At 45.2% G+C, this 24261-nt stretch overlaps 1 protein-coding gene and 1 long non-coding RNA gene across 2 annotated transcripts in view; one reads left to right on the top strand and one right to left on the bottom strand.

Annotated features, from left to right (window-relative positions):
* Positions 1-15357, top strand: part of GNA14 (G protein subunit alpha 14) — a 142148-nt gene extending 126791 nt beyond the window's left edge. Inside the window, exons 3-7 of the mRNA XM_080669923.1 lie at positions 6821-6975; positions 9251-9379; positions 10443-10572; positions 12700-12853; positions 13750-15357. Of these exons, the coding sequence (XP_080526049.1) occupies positions 6821-6975; positions 9251-9379; positions 10443-10572; positions 12700-12853; positions 13750-13940 (759 nt within the window). The 3' untranslated portion in view covers positions 13941-15357. The remainder of the gene's footprint in view (positions 1-6820; positions 6976-9250; positions 9380-10442; positions 10573-12699; positions 12854-13749) is intronic.
* LOC308249130 lies at positions 8772-23388 on the bottom strand. The gene is made up of 8 exons (XR_013960676.1): positions 22521-23388; positions 18260-18415; positions 16551-16588; positions 15344-15522; positions 13696-13916; positions 12223-12421; positions 10241-10598; positions 8772-9359 (listed from the first exon to the last, which is right to left on the bottom strand). It is a non-coding gene; the product is annotated as an uncharacterized lncRNA (long non-coding RNA).
* Between the last annotated feature and the right edge of the window lie 873 nt (positions 23389-24261).

Raw genomic sequence — 24261 nt, 5'->3', positions numbered from 1 at the left:
TGCAATTGCGTGGAAGAGTGGCTGAGTGCCTTTGTTGTGTATTGATTGGTCCGTTCCATCTGAGATGGAATGACGTGAGGTCCAGAGCCCTTGGGGTTACAGATGAACTGGGATGAGAAGGGGAAAGGAGTTGGGGTGATATCACCTTTGTGGGGGGATAACTGTGATGCTGTCTTCCAGTTGTTTTGAGGTGAGATAAGACATGGGAGAGAGATGGCTGACACACTGGTCATGTTAGTGATTTTTAGGGCTGACCCAGAAGAGGCTTGACCCTGGGTCCCAGGAGCAGAAACCGCCCCTGGTCCTTTGAGGTTCTGTGCTATGTGTTCCTTGTACTTTAATGGGGACAGTCTCTTACATATGCGACTCAGTATAATTCACTCATCCTCCCTCAGAAATTGTGATTGCAGCCCACTGCTCCTCCCTCACCTGCCAGCTGGGGATCCCAGGGCCCCAGGATGTGGCAGGACACTTGATGGGGGGAGGGGTGTCTGGGTCTCTGGATAACTGTGTGGAGTAGAGTCCTCCCCACCCGCACCCTTGACTCATATTGGACTGAGAAGGAGTGTAACAGACCCTGTATGTGTTGTTACGGCACTGAAATTCTGGGGTTATTAGCTTATCCTCTCTAATAACACCATGCTCGGGCTCAGATATGGATAAAAGAAATAAACTAAAATCTAAGAAGAGCTCAGAGCCATTCCCACAAAAGGGGGTGAGGATGTGGTGCTCCCACTCCTGGAAGGTGTGTGTGTAGGAAGTGGTACTGCAGTTAAGGTCTGAGAAACTGGGACCCGGGGAGGTAGGAACAGGGGGTGGGGAACCAGAAAGGAGGAGACCAGAGATGAGTGGCTTTTTAAAAACTTGTATATGAACCACACTAAGCCTCGCATCCTCGTCATTGAGAAAGGCAGTCGGAGAGAAAGCTCTGGGCCCTGTAGTCCTGGGCAGCTAATGGTGTGTGTGTGTGGGGGGGGGGGGGGTGTGAAAGGTAGGGGGTGCTTTCCCAGGGAGAATCTGATGGAGCACTGAGTTGCCTGCTGGGCTCTGGGTTCCCGCCAGAGGGGCTCTCTGGGCTGGACTGGGGCTGTCACCCAGGCAGCCGTGGGCCACATTGAAACCAGCAAGGCACCACTTTGTGACCAGCTCCTTTCACTGTCACCCTGGGAATTCCAAGCCAAACACACATGCAGGACATCTGTTTTCCATGTTCTTCTTCGAAGCAGCAGAAGTGGTGGTTCTGTTTGAGACAGAAGAGGAAAAGCCAGATATGGGATCAGAGTTTGAGAAACTGGTCATGTTTCTGTTGTAGCTGCTGAATCTGCTCCTGTAATATTTACTCCTTTGTGATTTTTCAATGAAATGAATGAGTTAGGCAATTTCTTTTCTAATTTAACTTCATTGTTGAAAGTATTACAGATGTCCCCTTCTTCTTCCACATGGACTCCTTCCTCCCTACTTTCACCCCTCCCCAGGCCCTTACCACCCTTTTGTGTGTCCATGGGATAAACACACACACACACACATATATATACAAGTTCTTTGGTTGATCTCTTCCCACACATCCACACCCCCACCCCCCCCCCCCACCCCCGCCACTTCCCTCTGAGATGCAATAGTGTGTTCTATGCTTCCATGTATCTGGATCTTTTTTGCTTATCAGTTTATTTTGTTCATTAGATTCCACATATGAGTAAGATCAGGTGATATTTATCTTTCTCTGACTGGCTTATTTTGCTTAGCATAATAGTCTCCTGGTCCTTCCTTGTTGTCTCAAAGGGTAAGAGATCCTTTTGTGTTACAGCCGCATAGTATTCCATGTTGTAAATGTATCAGAGCCTTTTTATCCACTCGTCTGCTGATGGGCACTTGGGCTGTTTCCAGATCTTAGCTATGGTGAATCATGCTGCTACTAACATAGGAGTGCATGCATTCTTTCTGATTGGTGTTTGCGTTTCTTGGGATATATTCCTAGAAGTGGGATGGCTGGGTCAAATGGCAGTTCCATTTTTAACTTTTTGAGGTAACTCCACACTGTTTTCCGATTTCAATTCGATATGCTCCTCCAGCCTAGGACTCCCCCATGAACTATAGACCATTTTACCCACCCATGTCCTGGACATCTCCACTTAGATGTTGGTGGCCACAGATTCAGCATGTCCCCTACCCCAGTCACATTTGCCTAAACCTGATCCTCTTCAACTCTTCTTCCCGTCTTCCCAGTCTTAAATGGCACACACTGTTCCCAAATTTCTAAGGAGCCCTGTTTTCCAAGGGGGGTGCCTTGCCAAGTTTGACCAGGCCCATCAAAATGCCCATGCTCCTGTCTGGGAAACATTCTAGCAAAGCCAGAAGGAATATGCACACAACCCCATGCTTTGTAACCACAGACATTGTTAACAGTGTGTGGTAAGTCCTCACTTAACCTTGTAGCTAGGCTCTGCGACTTTAAGTGAAAGTACACTTCACAAAACCAGGGCTACCACCAGCTAACTGATATAAACCAGAGTTACTTCCTATGGCATCTCACCAACATTACAACAATATGTTTAACGAAACGACATTATTCGAGGGCCTGTTGTACAAAAGTCATTCTTTTCCTATTTCAATACATGTATTTAAAGAACAGGCCTCTCTCTTCCTCGTTCATCCCTTCCCTTCATGGTACTTACCCCTGGAATATTCTGAGTCTGGGCTATGCCAGTCTCTCTCTGTCCGTCATCCTCGTGACGACATGTGATTAAACAACATTCCGGGTCAGGCCATTCTTACTTATTATGTTATATTCTATTTACTTACTTACTTATTTATCTTTTTTTGCCATAATCATACAGTGTATATTTCTATACTGAATAAAATCTAGCTCTTGAAAGCTTCTTGATCAGAGTGGCAAAAACAACCTCTTAGACTGCCGAACCTTCCAGGTCAGTGGAGACTAAAGAGACAAATAAATGCACTGTGACCCTAGCCTGGGCAGGGAAAGAACATTAATGGGACAATGGGCAAATTTTGCATAAGGTCTAAAGGTTAGATTACAGTATTGTAACTATACAATCTATGTTAATTTCCTGATTTTTATAATTATACTGTGGTTATACAAGCAAATCTTGTTTTTGTAGAAAAACACACTAACGTCTTTAAAGAGGCATTATGTCTGCAACTTCTCCTCATATATTCCAGGGGAAAAAAAAGTGTATGTGTGCATGTGTGTGTACACACTTGGAGGGAAAAAGGGTGGATGGTAAAGCAAGGTAGTAAACCATTATTTGGGCCATCTTGAAAGGCATAGGTCATAGAGCAACTCTTGTACCATTTCCCCCACATTTTTGCAAGTCAAATTATTTCAAAATCGGAAGTTTTTTAAAATTATCTTGACAGGTGGGAGCGCTAACCAGGAGATCTCTAAACTTAGAATACTTCTGGGCCCTCTGAGTTCAGTCTGTTCCAAACCCAAGTCCGATGGTTAGGTTTCTAACGACACTGAGTTCTCCTCTTCCTTCAGGCCAGATTTCCCCTAAAGTCCTGTCACTTAGCAGAACAGACAGAATGTTTTCTTCTCCTGGCTGAGCTCCCTGGTTACCCGAAAGCTCAGGTCTAGGTCTTTTCCCAGATTCCATCCTGCAGCAGCCTCTGTGGAAGCCGCGTTCCTTTTTGATATGTCACTGAGATGCACTTTTTCACTCACCTGGAAGAGCCACATGCCGGGTTTATCCACTGCAGCATGTGTCAGTCAGGATAGAGTAGGTTATGCTGCAGTAATAAGCTGCCCCCAAAGTTCAGTTTACTCAACACAATAAAAGGCAATTTATCACTCACGCTACATATGCAGTCTGGTGTGCTAGGGGTTTTCCTGCCCCTCCATCAGCCAGGCTTCCCGAGTGACTGAAGTTTGTTACTAAAAGAGACAAATGTTGCTTACACTTAACATTTCATTCACCACAAAGCACAATCAATCCTACATGGTGTGTGTGTGAGAAGAAGTAGATGTATTTGTAACATCCCTGATGATTCTCACAGTGCTGCCTCTTGGCAGTTAACCGAGTGAGAGACATTGGCCAAGAGCATTTCCTCCTCCGAGACTTTCCTGTCCTCTGGCTCCCTGTGCCCCCAGCTCCCCGTACCCCAACTGTGACCGGCAGAGGCTTCTGTCCTGCCCTAGCATCCTTCTGCTATTGTTTCCTTGTGATTTTGTCTGTTAGATATATTTTTATGAATGCCACAAATGTTTATTGGATATTGGATGCCTACATTAATAGAGGGCACCTGTCCTTTGTCAGACACTGTCCTAGCTTCTGGGATCAATCACACTTTGACTCTGCCCTTGTGGCATTTCCTGACTGGTCATGTAGACAGAGAAGAAAACAGATACTTTAAATTTAGAGGGTAGAGCTAAGCACAGATACCGTACCTTTAGAGCAGTGGTTCTCAACCTTTCTAATGCTGCGACCCTTATTACAGTTCCTCATGTTGTGGTGACCCCCAACCATAAAATTATTTTCATTGCTACTTCATAACTATAATTTTGCTACTGTTAATGAATCGTAATGTAAATATCTGTGTCTTCCGATGGTCTTAGGCGACCCTGCTAGCGGTTCTCAACCTTTGGGTCGTGACCAACAGGTTGAGAACTGCTGCTGTAGAGCCTAAGACCCCCGGAAAACACAGATATTTACATTACGATTCGTAACAGTAGCAAAATTACAGTTAAGAAGTAGCAACGAAAATAATTTTATGGTTGGGGGTCACCACAACATGAGGAACTGTATTAAAGGGTCATGGCATTAGGAAGGTTGAGAACCACTGCTTTAGAGGGTGAGAAGAGACCACCCGATCCTTTTGGGAAGAGGGAGGTGGAGAGTGGAGGGAGGAAGTGGAAGATAGCCCTCTGCTCCGTATAAACGCTGCCCACGTTCTCCATTTGTCATTCTCTCTGGCTGAGAACAGGGCAGATGATGCCAAATGTGACAGTGGGTGGAGTCATAAGTAGTGGTTTCAGGGCTATCAACGTGTTCTGTTTGGCACACAAGAAATATTAGGCATCCGCTGTAATACTAAGGTTAATTCTACTTACCTTTGGGTGCTACTTTATAAATCAGGTTCCCCTGAAAACCACTGGCTCCTTTTACAGACGAGGACACTGAGGCATGTGACTTGTTGGGGTCCATAAAGGTCCAACTGCACAACTTAGAACCCAGGGTCCTGATTCCCCATCCCCAGCACGTCCCACTGCGCCATCCTGCTGCGACCTTGTTGGAGACCCTGCCTGCCTGAGCATCCCCAAGTCGAGCGCAGAGTTTTTCCCACTCCTGTGATGGATGTGTTGCAGTCATGTTGATTTCATCACAGCCTCGGTTGTGCTTGAGCAGGTGACTCTAGATCTCCCTGTTCTCTGGCTTCCTGTTGGACTAGTAATGAGAATGAGCAATACAAGATAAGAGCAACTTTTCCGGGGGTACCATATATACTCCATGAGGTCACAGCTGCCAAACAGATGTTCTGCTGACTCACAGCTGCCAGTGAATAGCCAGCTCCGCGTGATGTAATTGCTGGGACTCTGCAGGATGGGAGAGTGAAGAAGGGGCCAGCTCCTGTCTCTCTTGGCAGAATTCTCTGGTCGGCTGCAACCTGCAGCTGAGGATGGGATGCTGAGTCTTCGGGACCAGCACGTGGCATGTGAAGGCAGGCCAACCTTATCATTTTCATTTGCTGAGGTATGGAAAGATTTCTGGTCTTGTGCTAGCTTTCCATTGGTTAAATGAGATAATGTATGTAGAACCCTTGGCACATGGTAAGTGGGCAATAAATGGTAACTTCTGTAATAGTAATAATTGCAGTAATAATGAATTACTGAAATAATAGGGCAATAGCATTAGAGTAATGACTCTTTAATAATGATGGTAATTATATACATAATAATGGTATAGCAGTCAGTGGCCTGGGGTGGGGGTTTTTGTCTGAGTGCTTCTCCCAGTGACACATGATAATAAAAAGCAGACTTGCCCTGGTGAAGTGGTTCAGTTGGTTGGAGCATCACCCCATACACCAAAAGGTTGCGGGTTTGATTCCCAGTCAGGGCACATACCTAGGTTTTGGGTTCGATCCCTGGTTGGGGCATGTCTAGGAGGCAACCAATCAATGTTTCTCTTCTCTTCTCCTCCCCCAATATCAATAAAAACATACCCTTGGGTGAGGATTTAAAAAAGGCAGACTCCATCAGAACTTTATTTACTTTCCATCCAGTTTTGCTACAAACCTAAAACTGCTCTGAAAAATAAGGTTGATTAAAAAAATGTTTAAAGAGGAGGAAAAAGAGAGTAGACGTATGATAAGTTGGCATTATTATTTTTCAGTTCTCAAAAGAATACACTCCTCTGTTGCTTCCACCTATTTCTACCACCCCACCCTTGGTACACCACCGACGATGACAATGACTATTTTTAAATTGGCTTTGCAGATATTCAAATAAGTAGCATGTAAAGAGGCAGTCAAGCTGTTAGTCCCATGATGCTCAATTGGTCAGTGTTTCTCTATTTGGGACTGGTTGTTGGATGCTGGTGTAACTGACCTCCTAGTACTGCTGGGACTGAAAGCCAAAGGTGTTGGGTGTGTGGTTCCCTCCACTGAGTGAGGCAGCCACATCAGCTCCCCTCACTGTGCGGCTGAGCAGCATGGCAATAAGAGGGCCCCCCCCCCCCCCCGAGGGCACCTACCCCACCCTAGCACTTAGGGAGATGTCCCCTGATCCACAAAGCAGGGCAAGTCTTGTGCCCAATGGGTTGGCTTCCTTTGCTTAATAAAAGGTTCTCTTTCCCCCGAGTAGGAAAATGCCCAGCTAATCAGAGAAGTGGAAGTAGACAGGGTCTCTGCGCTCTCCGAGGACCAGGTGCAGGCCATCAAGCAGCTCTGGCTGGACCCAGGAATCCAGGCGTGTTACGACAGGAGGAGGGAGTACCAGCTCTCAGACTCTGCAAAATAGTGAGTACAGAGCCTCGGTGGGCTGCCCCGAGCTCTCAGGGAAGCATGCTGCATGTACCTCACAGAAGCTCCCCCTGGGGAGTCTTTTCCCACCTTAAACCTTCAGTCTCCCTATGATCCCAGATTTCTCTCCTTGCCCATACCCACCTGTCCCAGCCATGTCCTGAGCCTCTGTCCTTTTCAATGAGGCGAAAGAAAATGTGGTGTTCCCTTGGTGGAACTGATCTCATTTAGGGTGCTGAAATGATCTAACTTAGATGAGGACTGCATCTGCTTCTGCCTTCTACTTTCCTCCTCTCCACACCTCTTCGCCTTTGGATTTCCTGATCAGTAGACCCAAGGTCCCATTACCCTAAAATCTAAAAATCAGAGTTTGGATCTCAGTGCTATAGGCCCAGCAGAGGCTGGTCATGTGCTGCCCTCTAGTGGGCACGAGCCAGGGAGGAAGCTCAATCTGGGAGCTCTTGGTTTATTAACAACTTGCAAAGGCCTACACATTATTTTTTTTGATCCATAAAGCTCAAATTTTAAATGTTATCTTTAGGGTAAAAAAATTAGGTGGGCCTGCATGCAAAGGATCCCAGGGAGATGACCAGAATTTCATTTTCTTAAGAATTTCCTGAGACAGTGCCTCAGCCAGACAAATCACTGGGCAATCTAAATCACAGTCCTTCTTCAAGAGACGATTCCTGCAGCTCAGTTCTTTGCCCCACGGCCCATGTCATCTTCCATCTTCTGAGGGCCCCGAAGTCCTTTCCCGAGACGTCCCCTTCCCTTCAGGTGCTGTCATCACTCTCGAAGCTGGCATGGGTGGGGGATCCACTCCCATCACCTGGACCAGGCAGTGAGCAGGAGAGGAAGCTGGAGTCTTACCTTTGGGGTTGGTCCTGGGCTGAATGTTTAATCCATTAATCCAGGTTTGCCCAACCGATCTGAGCTCAGGAACATTTAGGTGCAAAGCAGGAAAGGAAATACAAGAAGTCCCACTAAGGTGTTGGGAATTCAGAAAAGAGGCAGAAGGGAGGCAGTGTCCCAAAGAGGAGGGCAGACTGTAGGTGACAGCGACAGCCTGGTTGGCCACAGCGTCCCAGCATCTTCCTGGAGAGAGTCTAGCATCACTTGCTCTGGGAAGACCCCGGGGAGGGATTCAGGCTCTTGATGTGGATCCATGTGGAAAAGACCCATTGGAGGCACCATAAAATTCAATGGAGCCCTGAAATCTGGGGCAGCAAGTATGAGAAGAACTTTGAAAGTGACTAGATTGGTGGACAGAGTTGCAGCAGACAATTGCCCTGCCTATGGAACTGGGGAGACTAGAGACATCTATGCATTTTCTTGGTCCAGGTCAGTGGTTGTCATCTACTCTGCTGGTCACGTCTGCTTATGTGGACAGGTATTCACTGCACAAAATGTGAGGTGTGCCTGCCACGGACCAGGCACTTTGGTGAGGGCGGCAGGTATAACCAGTGCTCTCTGATGTCAAGGAACATTACTTATACCTGTCTTGTTTCTGGTGGAACAAGACAGGTGGAAGTAAAAAAAAAAAATCACACATATGGAAGTCAGTGATGATTAGCCTTGGGGTCATGTATTGTGACACAGGGTAGTTTGCAGTAGGCTGCTGGGCTCGGAATCAACTCTGTCACTGACCAGTGCCTGAGTTAGTTGTTTTACTAAAAAATGCCTTTTTTAAGGCTTAAAAATTTTTTTAAGTGCCCTCTTATTTTACCTCAGAAAAATGATATACTTTAAGCTCAGGGATTTCATATATGGCAAAAATAATCCAAGACAAGTTTTGATTTATCTTAGATGTTTAATTTCCCCGTGTAACAGGAAAACCTTTTCTCATTGTTATTGTGAACTTCCTGTTGGCCTGGTTTACACTTTGTGTTTTCTCAGAAACCCCAATTCACTCAGCAAAGTGCCGGAGAGCAGCATCTGCAGTCTATAATGTTCTTGGCTGAGGACGAGTGTGGGAGGGGAAGGTCCTTTGGAAGGCAGGCAGTTAGACTCCACTTCCTCCGGTCAGTGATGAGCTAGACCAGACCCAGAAGGAAGTGATGGGGTGATCCACAGGTTTCCCTGAAGGCTCATGTGGGCTCCTGATCGACATTCCTTCTGAAACAGTTGCAGGAGGGCTGGCTCTCAGAGTCATTGATGGGCCCCAGGAATCTAAGTGGGGGTTGCTCTGAGCTGGGGTGACTTCCTTGGAGTGGGATGGACACTTCTCCTTTCTGTAAAATGAGTCTCAGCACCTTGTTCTCTGATATTGCAGTTACCTGACTGATATTGACCGGATCGCCTTGCCATCATATGTGCCAACGCAGCAAGATGTGCTTCGTGTTCGAGTGCCCACAACTGGCATCATCGAGTATCCGTTTGACCTGGAAAACATCATCTTTCGGTAAGAATGTCTCCCTGATACATGCCATTAAGAATTTGTGCAGGTTTTGAAGTCCCCCGAAGGGCTCTTATCTTTCAGGGCAATGTGCCCTCTCCATCACAGGGTTTTTAGAATTGTGGTTTGTTTCAAATCTTAGAATAGAGAGGAACCCACCTTTCTATTCACCCTGGATGCTGCCCCTTCTTCCCTGTAAAGATGTGTAAGTGCCTTCTGTCCCATTTGGGAATCCAAAGTGGGAAAGATTGCAGGGGTCAGGCAGGCCTTTGCAACGTCTATAGAAGAGCATGCACTTCCGGAGGGCTAGGGGCCCTGTCTAAAGGGATGGCTGCTGCACAGTGCATGCCAGCCGTTGTGGGACAAAATGCAGGCTCACTATGACCAGATCCTCCAATTAGATAACAAGTGTTTTAAGTGAAACAGCCAGTATTTTAAATGTTAACTCAAAAGTTCTTCAAAACACTACGTTGGCCAAAGAGAATACATCTACGCTGCAGAAGCCCGCCTGACCCCTGGATGTAGCATTCAAGCTTGGGATCGATCCTATGGCTACGAGGCCCTGCCATCTTTCCCATATGGGACAGAGGGCACTTACACATCTTTACAGGAAAGAAGGGGCAGCATCCACCTAATGGAGAAAGGATTTGTGGATAAATTAGAGGCATGGAAACAGGAAGGAGCAAAGGCCTGAAGAAAGCTGAGTGGACCTGGAAGACTGGTGCCGTTCTGCTCCTTTGGTGGCTGGTGCCCTAGCCCTCCAGTGCGTAGAGCAATGCCCACGGGGAGGCCTGTGCTTTCCGCCTGGACAATTGCAGCTTCTGAACCTGAGGGAGCGCCGCACCTGTTTTCAGTAACGTCACTTACATTCTGTCCTCCTCTGCTGGGAAACGTCTGGTGGTTCCTCATTGTTGAAAGCAGTGGTGCTCAAACCTTTCAGTCTCAGGACCTTTTTTCACTCCTGAAGATCAGGGAGGAAGCCAAGACCTACTGATTTTCATGGTGGAATGAGCACGCCCTCCTCCAGAGCCACGAATCCAGCTTTGAGACCTGTGTTTCTGTTGGACAGGATGGTGGACGTGGGTGGCCAGCGATCCGAAAGGCGGAAGTGGATCCACTGCTTTGAGAGCGTCACCTCCATCATATTCTTGGTTGCGCTGAGTGAATACGACCAGGTCCTGGCTGAGTGTGACAATGAGGTATGCCAGGTGGGGAGTGTGGGGAGCTGTGGAAGACAGAGACCTATTTTTATAGTTTGCAAAAAGCCAGCTGGCTCTGCCATTAGATTCTAAGCCTGATGTTAAATTGTCTTGCTACTCAAAGTATAGTGTGTGAACTAGCAGTGCGGGCATCTCCTGAATGCTCATTAGAAATGTAGACCAAATACATCAGAATCTGCACTTTAGTAAGGTCCCTGGTGATGCCCATAAACACATAAGTTTGAGGATCACTGACCTGGAAGCCTGGCTCTCACACTTGGGTGCCACTGGAACTCCCTGGGTACCTGACAGAGAAGCCTGGTGGAAGGAGTGTGCGGCCTGAGCGTAGCATCTGATCGAATGCACTGCAGCGATGGAGCCTCTCAGCTCTGGCTGCACACTGAAAGCCCTCGGGGAGTTTTGAAAAAGTACCATTGTTTGGACCCCATAGTAGAGGTTCCTACTGCTGGGTTGGAGTTGAGGTGTCTTTTCTAAGTCCCCTAGGAATGCTAATGTGCAGTCAGAGTTGAACAATGCTACTTCTAGTAAACTTTACCTGAGAACAGGCTTCCCCACCTGCAGGGCTTCCTCCCCTAGGCCCCAGCTGGGCTGGCTGTTTGGGGGCCTCCTGGAAGGGGCGAGCTCGGGCAGCTGGGACTGACCCACCCCGCCAGGCTTTCAGTGCCCTCCGCAGAGTCCACAGCACGGCCTGGGTCTGCCCGGCCAGTGACACTGACCACCACAGGCACTTCTCTGTGAGGATGGGGCGGTTTCTGCAGGATACCCTCATCCTCCCCCCTACCTCTTGACCCTGTCGAAAAATGCCTCTTGCTTCTAGGGCATGAAAGTAAATCAGTCAAGAACTCTATCCAGGATTAGGTAATAACCATGAACAAATAATATCTTGTGTTTCTTGAGAGCAGAATTTTCTCTAAGGAGCACAGTTACATTAGTAAATGGGTTAATCCTCCACTAATTAGTTAGAGTCATTGTGCAAACAAGAAAAGAAGCCTTGGCTGCCACTCAGCTCTTCAGTGGAAAAAATTTTTAAAAGGCAAGTCCTCGAGTTATCAATATGAAAAATTAGCTCCAAATTTGTCTCAGGAAAAGCAAAGGATTAGTCAGGTGGACAAGAACTTCAGCCTGATGTGCTAAAAAACTGAACATTTTCTCCTCTCCTAAAAACACAGGTATCTGGAGAAAAACAAAGTGGTTGCCACTCTAGACTCTTCCCTTCTGATTGTAGACTTGAGTTGCAACCTCTCATTGTGTAGTACAGGCATCATTGTTTTCATACGTTGTAGTTCCTTAGAGGTTATTATTGATAAGATCATAATAAATTTTAAAGAAGCTTTAAAAGCAAGAGGGATTTCCCCTCTGGCAATAAATTCCATATCTTAATCCCTCTACATATATTGAACAGGATTATGAACCGATGTTTCTGAGAGTCATGGGAAAACAGAGACTTATGGCACATCCCTCTCAAGTATTTCTATCTAGCACAAATCTGCTCTCCATAAATCAGAAAGTTACTATTTTCCTGCCAATGTCCAATGTTCAGAAATTTTACTGTCCTGCATAATTTCCACCAGGTCCTACTACTATCCAGGCTTGGGAAAGTATTTAAATGTTGTAAACAAGTATCCTTACCCATACGTTAGAGACCCTGCTCCCCTTGCTGAGCACACCGGTACCACCTGCATGGGAGGCGTGCGCTGGGCCCCTTCTCGAAGGGTGGTGGCCCTGCTGAAGAGCTCGTCTTCCTCTCATTGTCCCCCGACTTCTGACATACAGTCTGGAAGCCACACCCAATAGAATGGGTGCCCCAGGGCTGACGCTGTGAACAACCCTAATAATGACATACAAAACTTCTGTCAAACCTGGGCAAGAACTTTCCTTTTCCACGTTGCACAAAAGCCTTTCTGATACCTTACATGTTAATTTGTGGCTAGAGTTGAGGGGTGATTAGAGAGGGTGGGGATGGGGGTGTTCACCAGCTTCAGTGAGGACAGTGACCCCGACTCCAGCTGGGTGAGGGGGCAGAGGGATAGAATCAGTGAAGTGACATGTGTCCCAAGTACTGCTTTTCTTTCTAGTTAACCCTAAGTGCCTCTTTTTCTCCCTTAGAACCGCATGGAAGAGAGCAAAGCCTTATTTAAAACCATTATCACCTACCCCTGGTTTCTGAACTCATCCGTTATTTTGTTCTTAAACAAGAAGGATCTTCTGGAAGAGAAAATCATGTACTCTCATCTAATTAGCTATTTCCCAGAATACACAGGTAGGTGTCCACCTTGCTGACATTAGTCCAGAGTTCTAAGGGCTCCCAGGGACTCGATGGTCAGCCTCCAATGGACTTCCTCACCGTTCCAACCTCCATACATGCTAACCCTTTTCTAACTCCAGTTTGTTCTCCAAGACCCAGCTCAGACAAGCCCTCCGACCCTCACCTCATCCCCAGCAGGTACACCTCCCTCTCCCCCCAGTCAGCTCCTGAGGGCAGAGACTGTGCCTGACTTACCACTGATTGCACTTCCAGTTGGGTCAGAGCACCTGGCACTTCTTATGAGTAGGTTAAAGTGTGTCAGCTCCTTTGCAGACACAAGGTTCCTCGTCTACATGACCAATCCAAGGCAGGGGAGTTCGTGACCTACTGCTAATGATTTCTGGTACCAGAGGTCTCTAATATTACTAAGTCTGACATTGGTATTTAGAGGAGCAGTGTTTTAGAACTCTCCTTTTTCCTTGTACTATCTGTCTTGGCCAGAGTATAGTGCCCACAAGCTTTAAAATCAGACGTGGATGCCTAACAATGTTAGTGCCCATATTCTCCCTCTTCCCTCTCCTAGCTCCCTGCTGCCTGCTGAGTTAGTAAGAGTGATCTCTCTTCAAAAGCGGTTCAAGTCAGAAACCTAAATTGTGACACTGTCCTTCAACACATTGCCTTAAATACAAGTTTTAGGTACCAGCTTAGATACTTTAAAGTATATTCTTTTACAGGTTTGTAATGAGATACAATTTTTTAAAAAAATGCCCAGCAAAACTATTCCCTAGAACTAAGATAGCTTAAGGAAAGGTCCCAAATAAGGACAAGAGGACACTGGAATTAATTTGGGAGAGTACCTGGTGGTGAGTGGCATCTTTCTTCTTTATCTCTCTAACTGCGCTCGGAACCAGGACCGAAGCAGGACGTCAAAGCCGCCAGAGACTTTATCCTGAAGCTCTATCAGGACCAGAACCCGGACAAGGAGAAGGTCATCTACTCCCACTTCACATGTGCCACGGACACGGAGAACATCCGCTTTGTCTTCGCGGCCGTCAAGGACACCATCCTCCAGCTGAACCTGAGGGAGTTCAACCTAGTGTAAATGCTGCTGCCCACACCGGGCCAACCAGAGACGGGATTCACCAACCCCTGGATTTCATTCCCAGAGCTTCTGACATGCGCTGCCCCAGCCCCTGGGCAGTACCGCACCAAGTCCGCCCCGTAGGCCACAGGGACAGAGATAGGCCACGGAGCTTGTAAGACATTTGAATTTAGCAAAACTTTTTCAAAGTCTTGATTCCAAAATTGTTTTTATATTTCTTTTCTTGACTTTTGGCTTGTTAAGATTTTGTGTAGTGACTGAATTTGATGTTTTATAGAATTTTTTAAAAAGCCATCAGGATTTACTGTTGTTTTTTTTTAAATAAATTTAAGTGTGTTTGTTAATTTAGAGATCATGCCTTGAGACCGCTAGGATTAATTTGCATAACTTGAGTTTTAAGCTTTTTTATTATAGCTTGTAATTTTGAGGCCATTTTTGTTTTCCTCTTTATGCTGAAAAGTATGATGCCTTTAACATGCCACCAAAGATTTTTTTTAAAACGGTTATTTTTTTGTGCTAACTTTCTAAGCCAAATTAATGACTGTGTTGATATCTAATATGGTTTTCCACATTTGGATCACCACGAAGCCAAAGCTGACAGAAGGTAAATGGGCCCCAGATAGCACATATGTTATGTGAAATGTGTATGTGACCAGGCCTTATAAACTTATGAAATGGCTAAAAGCCCCAACTATTTACTAGTAACAAGTGTAATGTAACCCTGCCAGAGGTCTGATGGCCATCACAGATGTGCTTCTGCACCACGTGGGCCGTGCCTTTCTGAGGAGGCTAAGAATACACCATTCTGCCATTAGCATTGTACATTGTGTTTCTTTGAGCTCATGGTTCTGCTCCTAAAAAGAAAAATGCCGTAACCTAACAATTAACTACTCAGAAACTTCCTACGTGTCCTTGGGAGAGAAGAAAAGTAATTTTGCCCCTACCTTCTTGATTTTGGGCTGGGACCTGTTCCTGTAATAAAAGAGAGATTAGGAGGAGAAAAGATTAATACATGCCTGCCTCCTGTATCCATGGGAGACACCCAGGGAAACTGAGTCACTCCCTGAAAGTGGCCCAAGCCATCACCTTAATGTTGGGGGGGCGGGGCGGTGGGAAAGGCCCATTACCAGGAAAAGCACAGTAAACAGAGTAGGGTTGATTCACAGATTTAAGTTGGTGCCTTCGATGAGTTTCATCTACTGTAGAGTTGTCCTCTTCCAGGTATGGAGAGGGAGACACCCTTACACATGGAGATTTCTCTTGTAAATATCAATTTCCTCTACGAAAGGGTCCCTACTTCTACATTCCAGAACTTTTCCTATGTCTCCTATTTCTTAAAAATAAACCCTTATGCCGAAGCGGCATATTCTGGGGTGATGTGCTCTGCTCCCCTGAAGTCTTACCTCTGAAGACTTTACACAGGAAACCCACAGTCCAGAGGCTGAGCTGAGGGACAGCTGGGTTGTGTCCTTGGACGGGTCTCTTAATCTTGAGAAGAGGTCAGTTCAGTTAAATGGCTGTGTCTCATTTCAGGAGGTGGTGTTGCAGGTGGGAGCACTCAGATATTTAATAAGACATGTTTCTGTGGGAGCAATTATAAACTCAGTCCTTGCCAGTCAGAAGGTTTCTAGATGAAGCATCTTTTGCAGTTTGAATGTCTCTGATGCTACTGGGCGTTCTGTCAACTTTCTGAGTGGCCCACACAACAGGCACAAAGAGTGTCCAAACAGGAGTCATTGGCATATCAGATTTCTAGGAATTTCATAAAATTTGTTTTTAGTGATTCCAAGTCAATAGAGTTGGATGGGGGGAGGGAATTGGAAATGCTAATTTGTAAAGTTGTAGCCAGATTACCTGAGGAAACTAGAATTCAGGATCCAGCCCAGTTTACAGGTAGAAAACAAAACCTCACTTAGCAGGACTAGAATCAGACATCTCAAGATGCGTTATAGTTTCTACTGAAGCATCATTTTTTCTCTCCATAATCATGATCCCCATGTTTAATTTGTTTGCAAAATAAATCTAGTCTCAATAAACTTGATGATTTACATAAGTGCAGCAAGAATAGTGATTGACCAGATACAGGCATTTAAAAATCTGCTTTGCTGGAACTTTTCATAAGGAATCTCAGATAGGACTTTTTAAAATCCTCTCAAGGCTAGGAAGCCAAGCCAAGGTCTTGGCCTCAAATTTCGCCTGCAATAACCTATATGTCTGGGTTATTTCCTCTCTTCTCAAGGTCCCCAATATATCCTGATGTTCCTGCACCTGCCAGGAAGTGACCATCGTTTCTTACCCGATAAGGCTGACAGGAGCCCTATAAGCAAGCTGCCAGGAAGCTTTCCCAAGGGGCTCTATTAAAACTCCTCAAAACCGCCTGGTCATGCATGATTCTTTGCACATTTTCAAATGTGACGTTCTAGTCAAAGACTTTGTACTAAAACCACTGTTTCCAATTGTGTCCTTTTACAAGGAGAACAGAATCTTGTTGAACTTAACACAAAAAACTATGTGCTCATGAAAACAAGAATTCATACTCAGAATTTCCAAATTCTGGGGGAATCAGGTAGGGAAATAATTGTTTCATCTTGTTCACAAAGGTGTACTTACCAAATTGCTGTAAGTCACAGATGGTTTGAAGAAGTTTCCTTAAATGTGGAAAAACAAAACATTAAAAAAGGTATAAAAAATTATAATCATCCTTATTCTTTCATTCAGTCCCAGATAATAAATTCTTGTTGATCTTGATATTTTGTGAGGAGTTTTATAAACCCACTTTTTCCTTAGAATTTTCTTGGTTAATTCTTACCCAGTTCAATGGTATGATCTGAAAGTTATCAGAAACCTGTACTATTCCGAGCCCTTTCCATGAATCTCCCTGAAGAAGAAACACTTTTGCAAAAGCAAAACAATACTTTCTATAGATGGCAAAAGATTTAAAAATGTCATAAAGAGCTGAGGACATTTGGTTGTTTCTGTGACATACATTTTATGATAATGTTACAAGTGATAACATTATACTAGGACATATCATATTTCCAGGAACTTCATACAATTTCTGGAACACATTAATAACATTTTAAGTTATATCTGTAGGGAAACATATTTTTGCATTACTTATTTGCCAATTCTGCCCATTTTATACAACAAAAGCCTAGTTAGTTTAGTATCTTTTTTTTTTTTCAAGGAGAGAGTAATCTTGAGATGTTCTACGGGTCCTTTGATATGTTCCAAGTTAGTTCAATGTAAAAAAAACCTTAATTTAGAATTTGATTTTTCAGTTTTCCTAAAATATCAAAAGTTTTCGATACTTGACAGTAGGATCATAGATCAGTGGTCGGCAAACTCATCAGTCAACAGAGTGGCAAACCATGCCTCCGAGCCGCATGTGGCTCGCGAGCCGCAGTTTTCCGACCACTGTCATAGATCATTATGAAACAACTAGAGGCCCGGTGCATGAAATCTGTGCACAGGTGTGGTCCCTAGGACTGGCTGGCGATCGAAGTGCGAGTGTCTGGCATGGAAGGGCAGGCCCCAGCTGACCTCTGGGTCCTGGGTAGCACCTGGGCTCCCGGGCCCCTGCACACCCCTCTCCGCCTGAGTCACGGCATCCGAGTCCCCACGCGGAGATGTGGTGAGCACGGCCGGACACCGCAGGCCAGGGAATAGCGTGGGCCTCTGGGCCACCCAGTGGTGCCACACAGAAGCCAGGTGGGCAGCGCACTCTCTCCCAGCCAGCTTCGCAGACTGGCTCCGGTGCAAACCCACAGGGAGCCCAACTGGTCCCAGTGGCTGCGGCCCAGCTCACCCAAAAGAGGCCGTGCAGATGCGAGGCAGGCTCTTTGCAGGCGCCCGGCACCTGAGTGTGGGGGCTTCCCCTGCGGGTGAGCCCTGGCATCCTGGGGGAGGGTAGCAGGGGGAGTGAGAATGAGCTGGGCGGACACCCTGCATTCTCACTGCACCTCTGTCCCTGTCACCCCCGCCCCCAGGTAGCTAGTGAGATGTTGCAAACCCCTGCCCGGGTACCACGGGAGGTTGGTCACCGCCATGCACCCCCATTCCCCTTCCCAGCCTGGGGCCCAGCCCCAATCAGGCAATCAGGGCCTACCAGCCGCTGCAGCTGGTTGCCATCTGCGGGGCGATTAACCGGGGCTGGGCCCCGAGTTCTCCCCCTCCCCCCACCCGGCTCCCTCAGCACCTGGGAGCCAGGTGGCGGCCCCGCCCCCTGCTGCCTTCTGTGGGGCAATCAGACCCTCTCTCCTCCCCCCCCAACCCCGCCCCCTGCTCATACCTGCCTTGGCCTGGCGCTGCCCACTCACCTGATCCACCATCCTCCGCAGTCCCGCTCTCATAGGGGCCCATCGGGGCTGGCAGCGCCTCCACTGCTGCCCACTGCCAGTGCTGCATCGCTGATGCTTGCCATGTTCTGCACCACCCCCGGTGGTCAGTGCACATCATAGCGAGATGTCAAACTCCTGGTCGAGGGGACAATTTGCATATTAGGCTTTTATTATATAGGATACTTAATTACCTATTTAACCAAAGTGACAATAAAAGATTTTAAAGGTAGATACAAAAAGTTACACAGTTGTGAGCAAAACTAGCTCTTACTACTGAGAAGACTTGGTTTTCTTAAGTAATCAAAAACCGGGTGATAAAGATAACATGAAGCACACAATTATTTTAGTAAAACACAAAATCTTTGCTTTCTTAGGCAAATTACCTAAAAGTAGAAAACCCTTCACAATCTTTTATCAGGAGCAGACCAACAGTACAAGACAATCCTCTGAGCAGATGGAAGAAAATAAAGTTTCAGTTTTACATTAAGTACACTATTGATATTAAAGCTTATCTTTAAACCCTTATAATAAATTAATCCCACTTTAGCTACCTTAATAACACAAGGTTCCCTCTCTCACTTCCAAACTTTCTATAATCCATTATTTTGTCCTTTATTCTCCTTTTTGCAATTTTGAAACAGCTGGTTATATTTCAGGAAAAATTACTCTCTTTCCCTTAACAAAAATTCATCTCTGTACCTAGTACATTTTTTAACCAAAAACATATCTTACTTTCCGTGCATACAGAGATGTGGCCCTTACTAGTTCTATAGTTTTAATTACATATACTAATTAGAATTCCCAACCTTTGAATCTTAATTTCTATTGAAAACCAAGAAGTTAGCAATTTTGAACTGCTACATAACAAAATTATGTAGATTGGCAAATTTCTTAGTATTTCCTAATTTCTAGAAGCATGTGCTTCTTCGTAGTATAATTGTTCGATGTGGCACAAGACATGTTTACTCACAGACCCAGAAAGGTTTAGTTTCTTTGTAATAAGAAGCCAAGAGTAGATGAAACTATATTCAGTAATTCATGTTTCAGTACTTTATCTTATTTGAAAGTGATCCACATATTGAATAAATTTCCATCATTTAACTTAGCAAAATTTTAAGGGTTCAAGTTACCAAAAAGATTTGGAAGCTATTTTAAAGTAGACATGTGTTTTGAAACTTCCTAATTATTTAAAGTTCATTGCACTTACATCTATTTAATTCACGCAGTCTTAAAAATCATATTTAGATTACTCCTGAAAATTTCTAAATAGTTTTTTTCTTTCAGATGAAAAGGAAATTTGTATTTCAAAGAGTTAGATCTCAGGTCCTAAAGAAGATGGGGGTAGAAAATTTGCATCTCAAAGCCACAAAGAAAGTATCCAGTTTTCTCTAAGGAATTTTGATGTATTGCCTATTTGACTAATAAACCCTGGTGCAATAAAAGTTGTATGTCTGCATTATATCCAATTCTGACAAATTTAAACACATGCTCATTTTATTTAAACCAACTTAATTTATAGAATATTTCCTCAGATCATTATATTAGAAACCATTTGGGTTAGTTTCCATATTTCTGAGAGTCTAGAAATACTTATCCTATCTAATAAAAGAGTAATATGCAAATTGACTGTCACTCCAACAAAAGATGTCTGCCCCCATGTGGTCAAAGATGGCTGCCCCCATGTGGACACAAGATGGCCAGCAGGGGAAGGCAGTTGGGGGTGATCAGGCCTGTAAGGGAGGGCAGTTGGGGGCGATCAAGCCTGCAGGGAAGGGCAGTTGGGGGGGACCCAGGCCTGCAGGGGAGGGCAGTTAGGGGAAAACAGGCTGGCAGGGGAGCAGTTAGGCATCAATCAGGCTGGCAGGGTAGTGGTTAGGGGGTGATCAGGCTGGCAGGCAGAAGCAATTAGGGGCAATCAGGAAGGCAGGCAGGCGAGCAGTTGGGAGCCAGCAATCCTGGATTGTAAGAGGGATGTCCGACTGCCCGTTTAGGCCCAATCCTACTGTATAGTCGGACATCCCTTGAGGGGTCCCAGATTGGAGAGGGTGCAGGCTGGACTGAGGGACACCCCCCCCCCATGCACAAATTTCATGCACCAGGCCTCTAGTCTATATGTATAAAAGCCTAAGTGACCATTACGACCAACTGACTGGTCGACCAGTTGCTATGACGCACATTGACCACCAGGGGGCAGATGCTGAATGCAGGAGCTGCTCCCTGGTGGTCAGTGTGCTCCCACAGCCAATCTCCTGTGGCCCCTCCCCCCTCTCCTCCCACTAGACCAACCTCTTGTGGCCCCTCCCCCTGGGCCCCAATAGGGGGGGCTGGCAGGCCAACCTCCTGTGGTCCCTCCCCCGAGCTGGCAGGACCCCCCTGTAGGCCCTGATTGGGGGCCGGCCAGACAACCTCCCATGGCTCCACCTCCCTTTCCCCCTGGCCTGGCTGGCTGGCCCCCAGATAGGCCTTGATCGCCAGCCAGGCTGAGGGACCCTACCCATGCACGAATTCGTGCACCGGGCCTCTAGTTTCATATAAGTGCACATTTTTAAGCCAAATGAATTGAACTTTTTTACAAATTAATTTTGCCATACCATCTGGAGGTAGAAAAATATCACACATTGACAATATACATATATAGACATACATAAATGTATAGACAGACAAACACAGAGACCTTATTGCTACTGTTACAAAATTTTAACCATAAATACACCATAAATCAGGTGTATTTCCATGTATTAGATATCTAGCGTCATTACCCTTTAATTTTTTCCTCTTCATAAGGGCAGGACAATTCTGTTAGCAGTGACCCAATCTTTTACAATGTCTACAAACATTTTGAGATAGAGAGTTTTTGGAATTGGTAAGGATAGGTGGGATTTGTATTGCTTATAGAATTGCCTTTCTGGTTTGGTAAAGATTTGTAAGACAAATACAGTTGCTTCCAATTCCTCAAAAAATTGGTAAAGATTTGTAAGACAAATACAGTTGCTTCCAATTCCTCAAAAAATTCCTGAAAAATATCTTGGGGCTGACCTGCCCATCCAACTACATTATCTTCAATTGGCTTCTTTATGTGGGGAGAAGATTTTCATTCTAAGATGGAAATAGAAGAGTCCTATGTTATGAAATTTCAGGGTGTAATGTAGTATGACTACATAGAGTTTGTATAAAGCATTCAAGAAAGGCCTTTAAATGCTCTCCTTTTTGTGTACACAAATTCAACCTTGGATCAACTCACTTTAGGGGGAAAAGCCTCTATTATTGTTTCTACCAGTTCCTGAACATTGCCTTCCAGCTGATCCATTTCCTGATGATTTGTAGGAGGGCCTGGGAGACATTCTAGTCCTCTGTTTCCTCTGTGAGGTCGTTTCCCTAGGAGCTGCCTGGCTTGTCTGATACCTACAGTATAATCATGGGTGGGATGAACACCCCTGAGCAGTCCATCAAGGCTCCTGTGAGTGGGCTTGTGAATGGCCACTGATATCTCTCTCTTTTCTAAATCTCGTAGGATCTCCTGAAAGTGTAATTTCATCTTGTTATGAAAGTCCCTAAATCTGGATGCCATACCCTTTCATGTCTTTTTTTCAACTTGTTCATTCCATAGGTACCAGTAAGACAAATGCTTAGAAAGTGAGCTCTCTAAAATGTTTTTTAGAACTTTCTTCAATTTAAAGGATCCATCGCCTAGCCACTGATAAATAGGATCTTCATTGGTATATTAATTTCAATAGCAATTCAAACCAATATTAACCTTTTTATGACTTAACCATGGACACAAGAGGCATCCCTAAAGAGGTTGCAAAGATGCGGCCCTCACAAGATTCAGAAAGTTCACTCCCAGAGACAAAAAGGCCCATTGTGGACCGGGACCCCATAAAACATTGTAAACTCCCGAGAGCTGGCACTGTGGGTCCAAGAGGATGCTGCTTACCACGTTGTATGTCCGATTCCCAGCCTATTCGGTTGGATGCCAGAGACAAGCCCATACTGGCATCTTCTGGCTGGTGGAGACCACAGAGTATTCTTGAACTGGTTAAAATGCCAAGCTCTTAACACATAGATTAAGACAGAACGAAAACCTCATCTGGCCTATGGTTTTCCTCCTTATGACAACACAAAAGATAACAGAAAACATCTCTGGGAGGAGAGGGGTCAATAGAAAACAAGAGTATAATACAATCTTTACCAGAATTTATACCCAAGGGACTAGTTCATACAAATATTGTTTCCTGCTTACCTAAATTATGGGAAGGAACAGGCAGATTATTTTTTCGTCCTCTCTCCTTGGGACAGTAGAGAGATTTGGGAGAGCGGACTTGAAGAATTCTTATCTTGGGCTGCTTCTGCCAGTGTTCCAGGGTCCTATCTGCAGGCTCCAGAGCAAGAGTGGCATCTCAGCGGGTCCCATCATGAGTTGCCAAACTGTGAGGAAAAATGATTCCCCCCTACCCTTTTAGGTCTTAACTGAGACCCCATCCCTGCCTAATAAAAGATAGACTAACAGGAGAAAAACAGAAGTTTAATAATGTACCCCTGTGTTACTAGTCATAACTCTTTTATACATGAGAGATACCTGGGAAAATTGAGTAACTCCCTGAAAATGCCCCAAGCCATCTCCTTAAATACTTTCTTCAACTGAAGACACAAGAAAGATGTTGGGGGCGGGGGTGGGGGGTGGGGGGGGAGGCCAGTTAAGGGAGGTTACTGGGAAAAGCATAGTAAACAAGGGTGAGGTTGTTATGCAGATTTAAATTGGAGCCTTCTCCACTGGTAAGAGTTTCTTGATTTACAGTCATCTTCCTCCAGGTACAGAGAGGGAGACACCTTTATAAATGAGATTTCTCTTATAAATGTAAATTTCTCTTACAAAAGGATAACATCTACTAGGTTTTCAAAGCTGTGTTTACTGTTTCTTAAAAATAATCACCTCAAAAAATCCTTAGTCCAAAGAGGCATATTTTGGGGTGGCGTATTCTGCTGCTTTTCAGGGCAAGCCTGTATTCATTCATCATGTTAACGCTGGAATTCCCTGAGTAGCTGGCTCAGAAAAGCAGCAGCAGAATCGCCTGGAAAGTGAAGAGTACTTCACACCAAAGGCCCAAGATATTTCTGCTTTTTACTTGAAGATGTGTACACACACACAAGCACATCAAGTGGGGTTTAGGGTATCACATGTACTATCTCCAATCAGTCTACCAGAGATACCCAGATTAGAGAGGTGTGCTATGGAACAGTGTGTCGGTGTTCCCACAATGGTACTAAGCAGTTAGGACAGCCGGGTTCTCATTCTGCCGGAGCTCTTCCAAGTATTAGGCTATTAAAGGCAAGAGCATCAATGTTGGGAGAGACAGGAATTATGCTGATAGCAAGTGATTCTACTGTCGCAACATTAAGCTTTATAAACTTCAGGAAATGAATGCAAATGCAACAGTTTTTGTGAAACCTGAGAAACTGATGTAAAAGTTTTATCTGGAATAGTAAAGGCCCAGAAATAACCAGGAAAATTTGCAGGAGAGAACAAAGATGGGAAAGTAGCTCTTAAAAATATCTAGAAACATAAACAAGAAGCAAGACAACGCTGGGTACAGGGAGGGGGGTAGGCACCATGCACTAAACATCATGAACTGCTTCTGATCACCCAACTAACAGGAAAAGGGCTCAACAGAATCAGTAATGAGGGGAATTCAAAAAATTTAAGGTACTTTCTAGCTTCAAGTTATTGTTACTTTTAACTTACCTTTGGCTGACAAAGCATGCAAGAAGATGATTGCTTTCGATCACTTCTAATTGCAGAAGGGCTGTCAAATAAGTCGTAACCAAAGGAAGTGAAGAATTTTAAGTAAGGAAAAGGCTGAACTCTCCATGTCAGAGGTGAATTAACTATTTCTGTCAATATTAATTCTGCAGGAAGAAAATTCCCTCGTAGCCCTTCTTTCAGAAGATATTCAATACTTACTGCGGAAATGAGCCATTTGAAG

This window comes from Plecotus auritus (assembly GCF_963455305.1).
Source record: "Plecotus auritus genome assembly, chromosome: 5".
Classification (NCBI taxonomy): Eukaryota; Metazoa; Chordata; class Mammalia; order Chiroptera; family Vespertilionidae; genus Plecotus; species Plecotus auritus.
The sequence above is the reverse complement of the archived record's forward strand: the minus strand, read 5'-3'. Positions and strand labels throughout refer to the sequence as shown.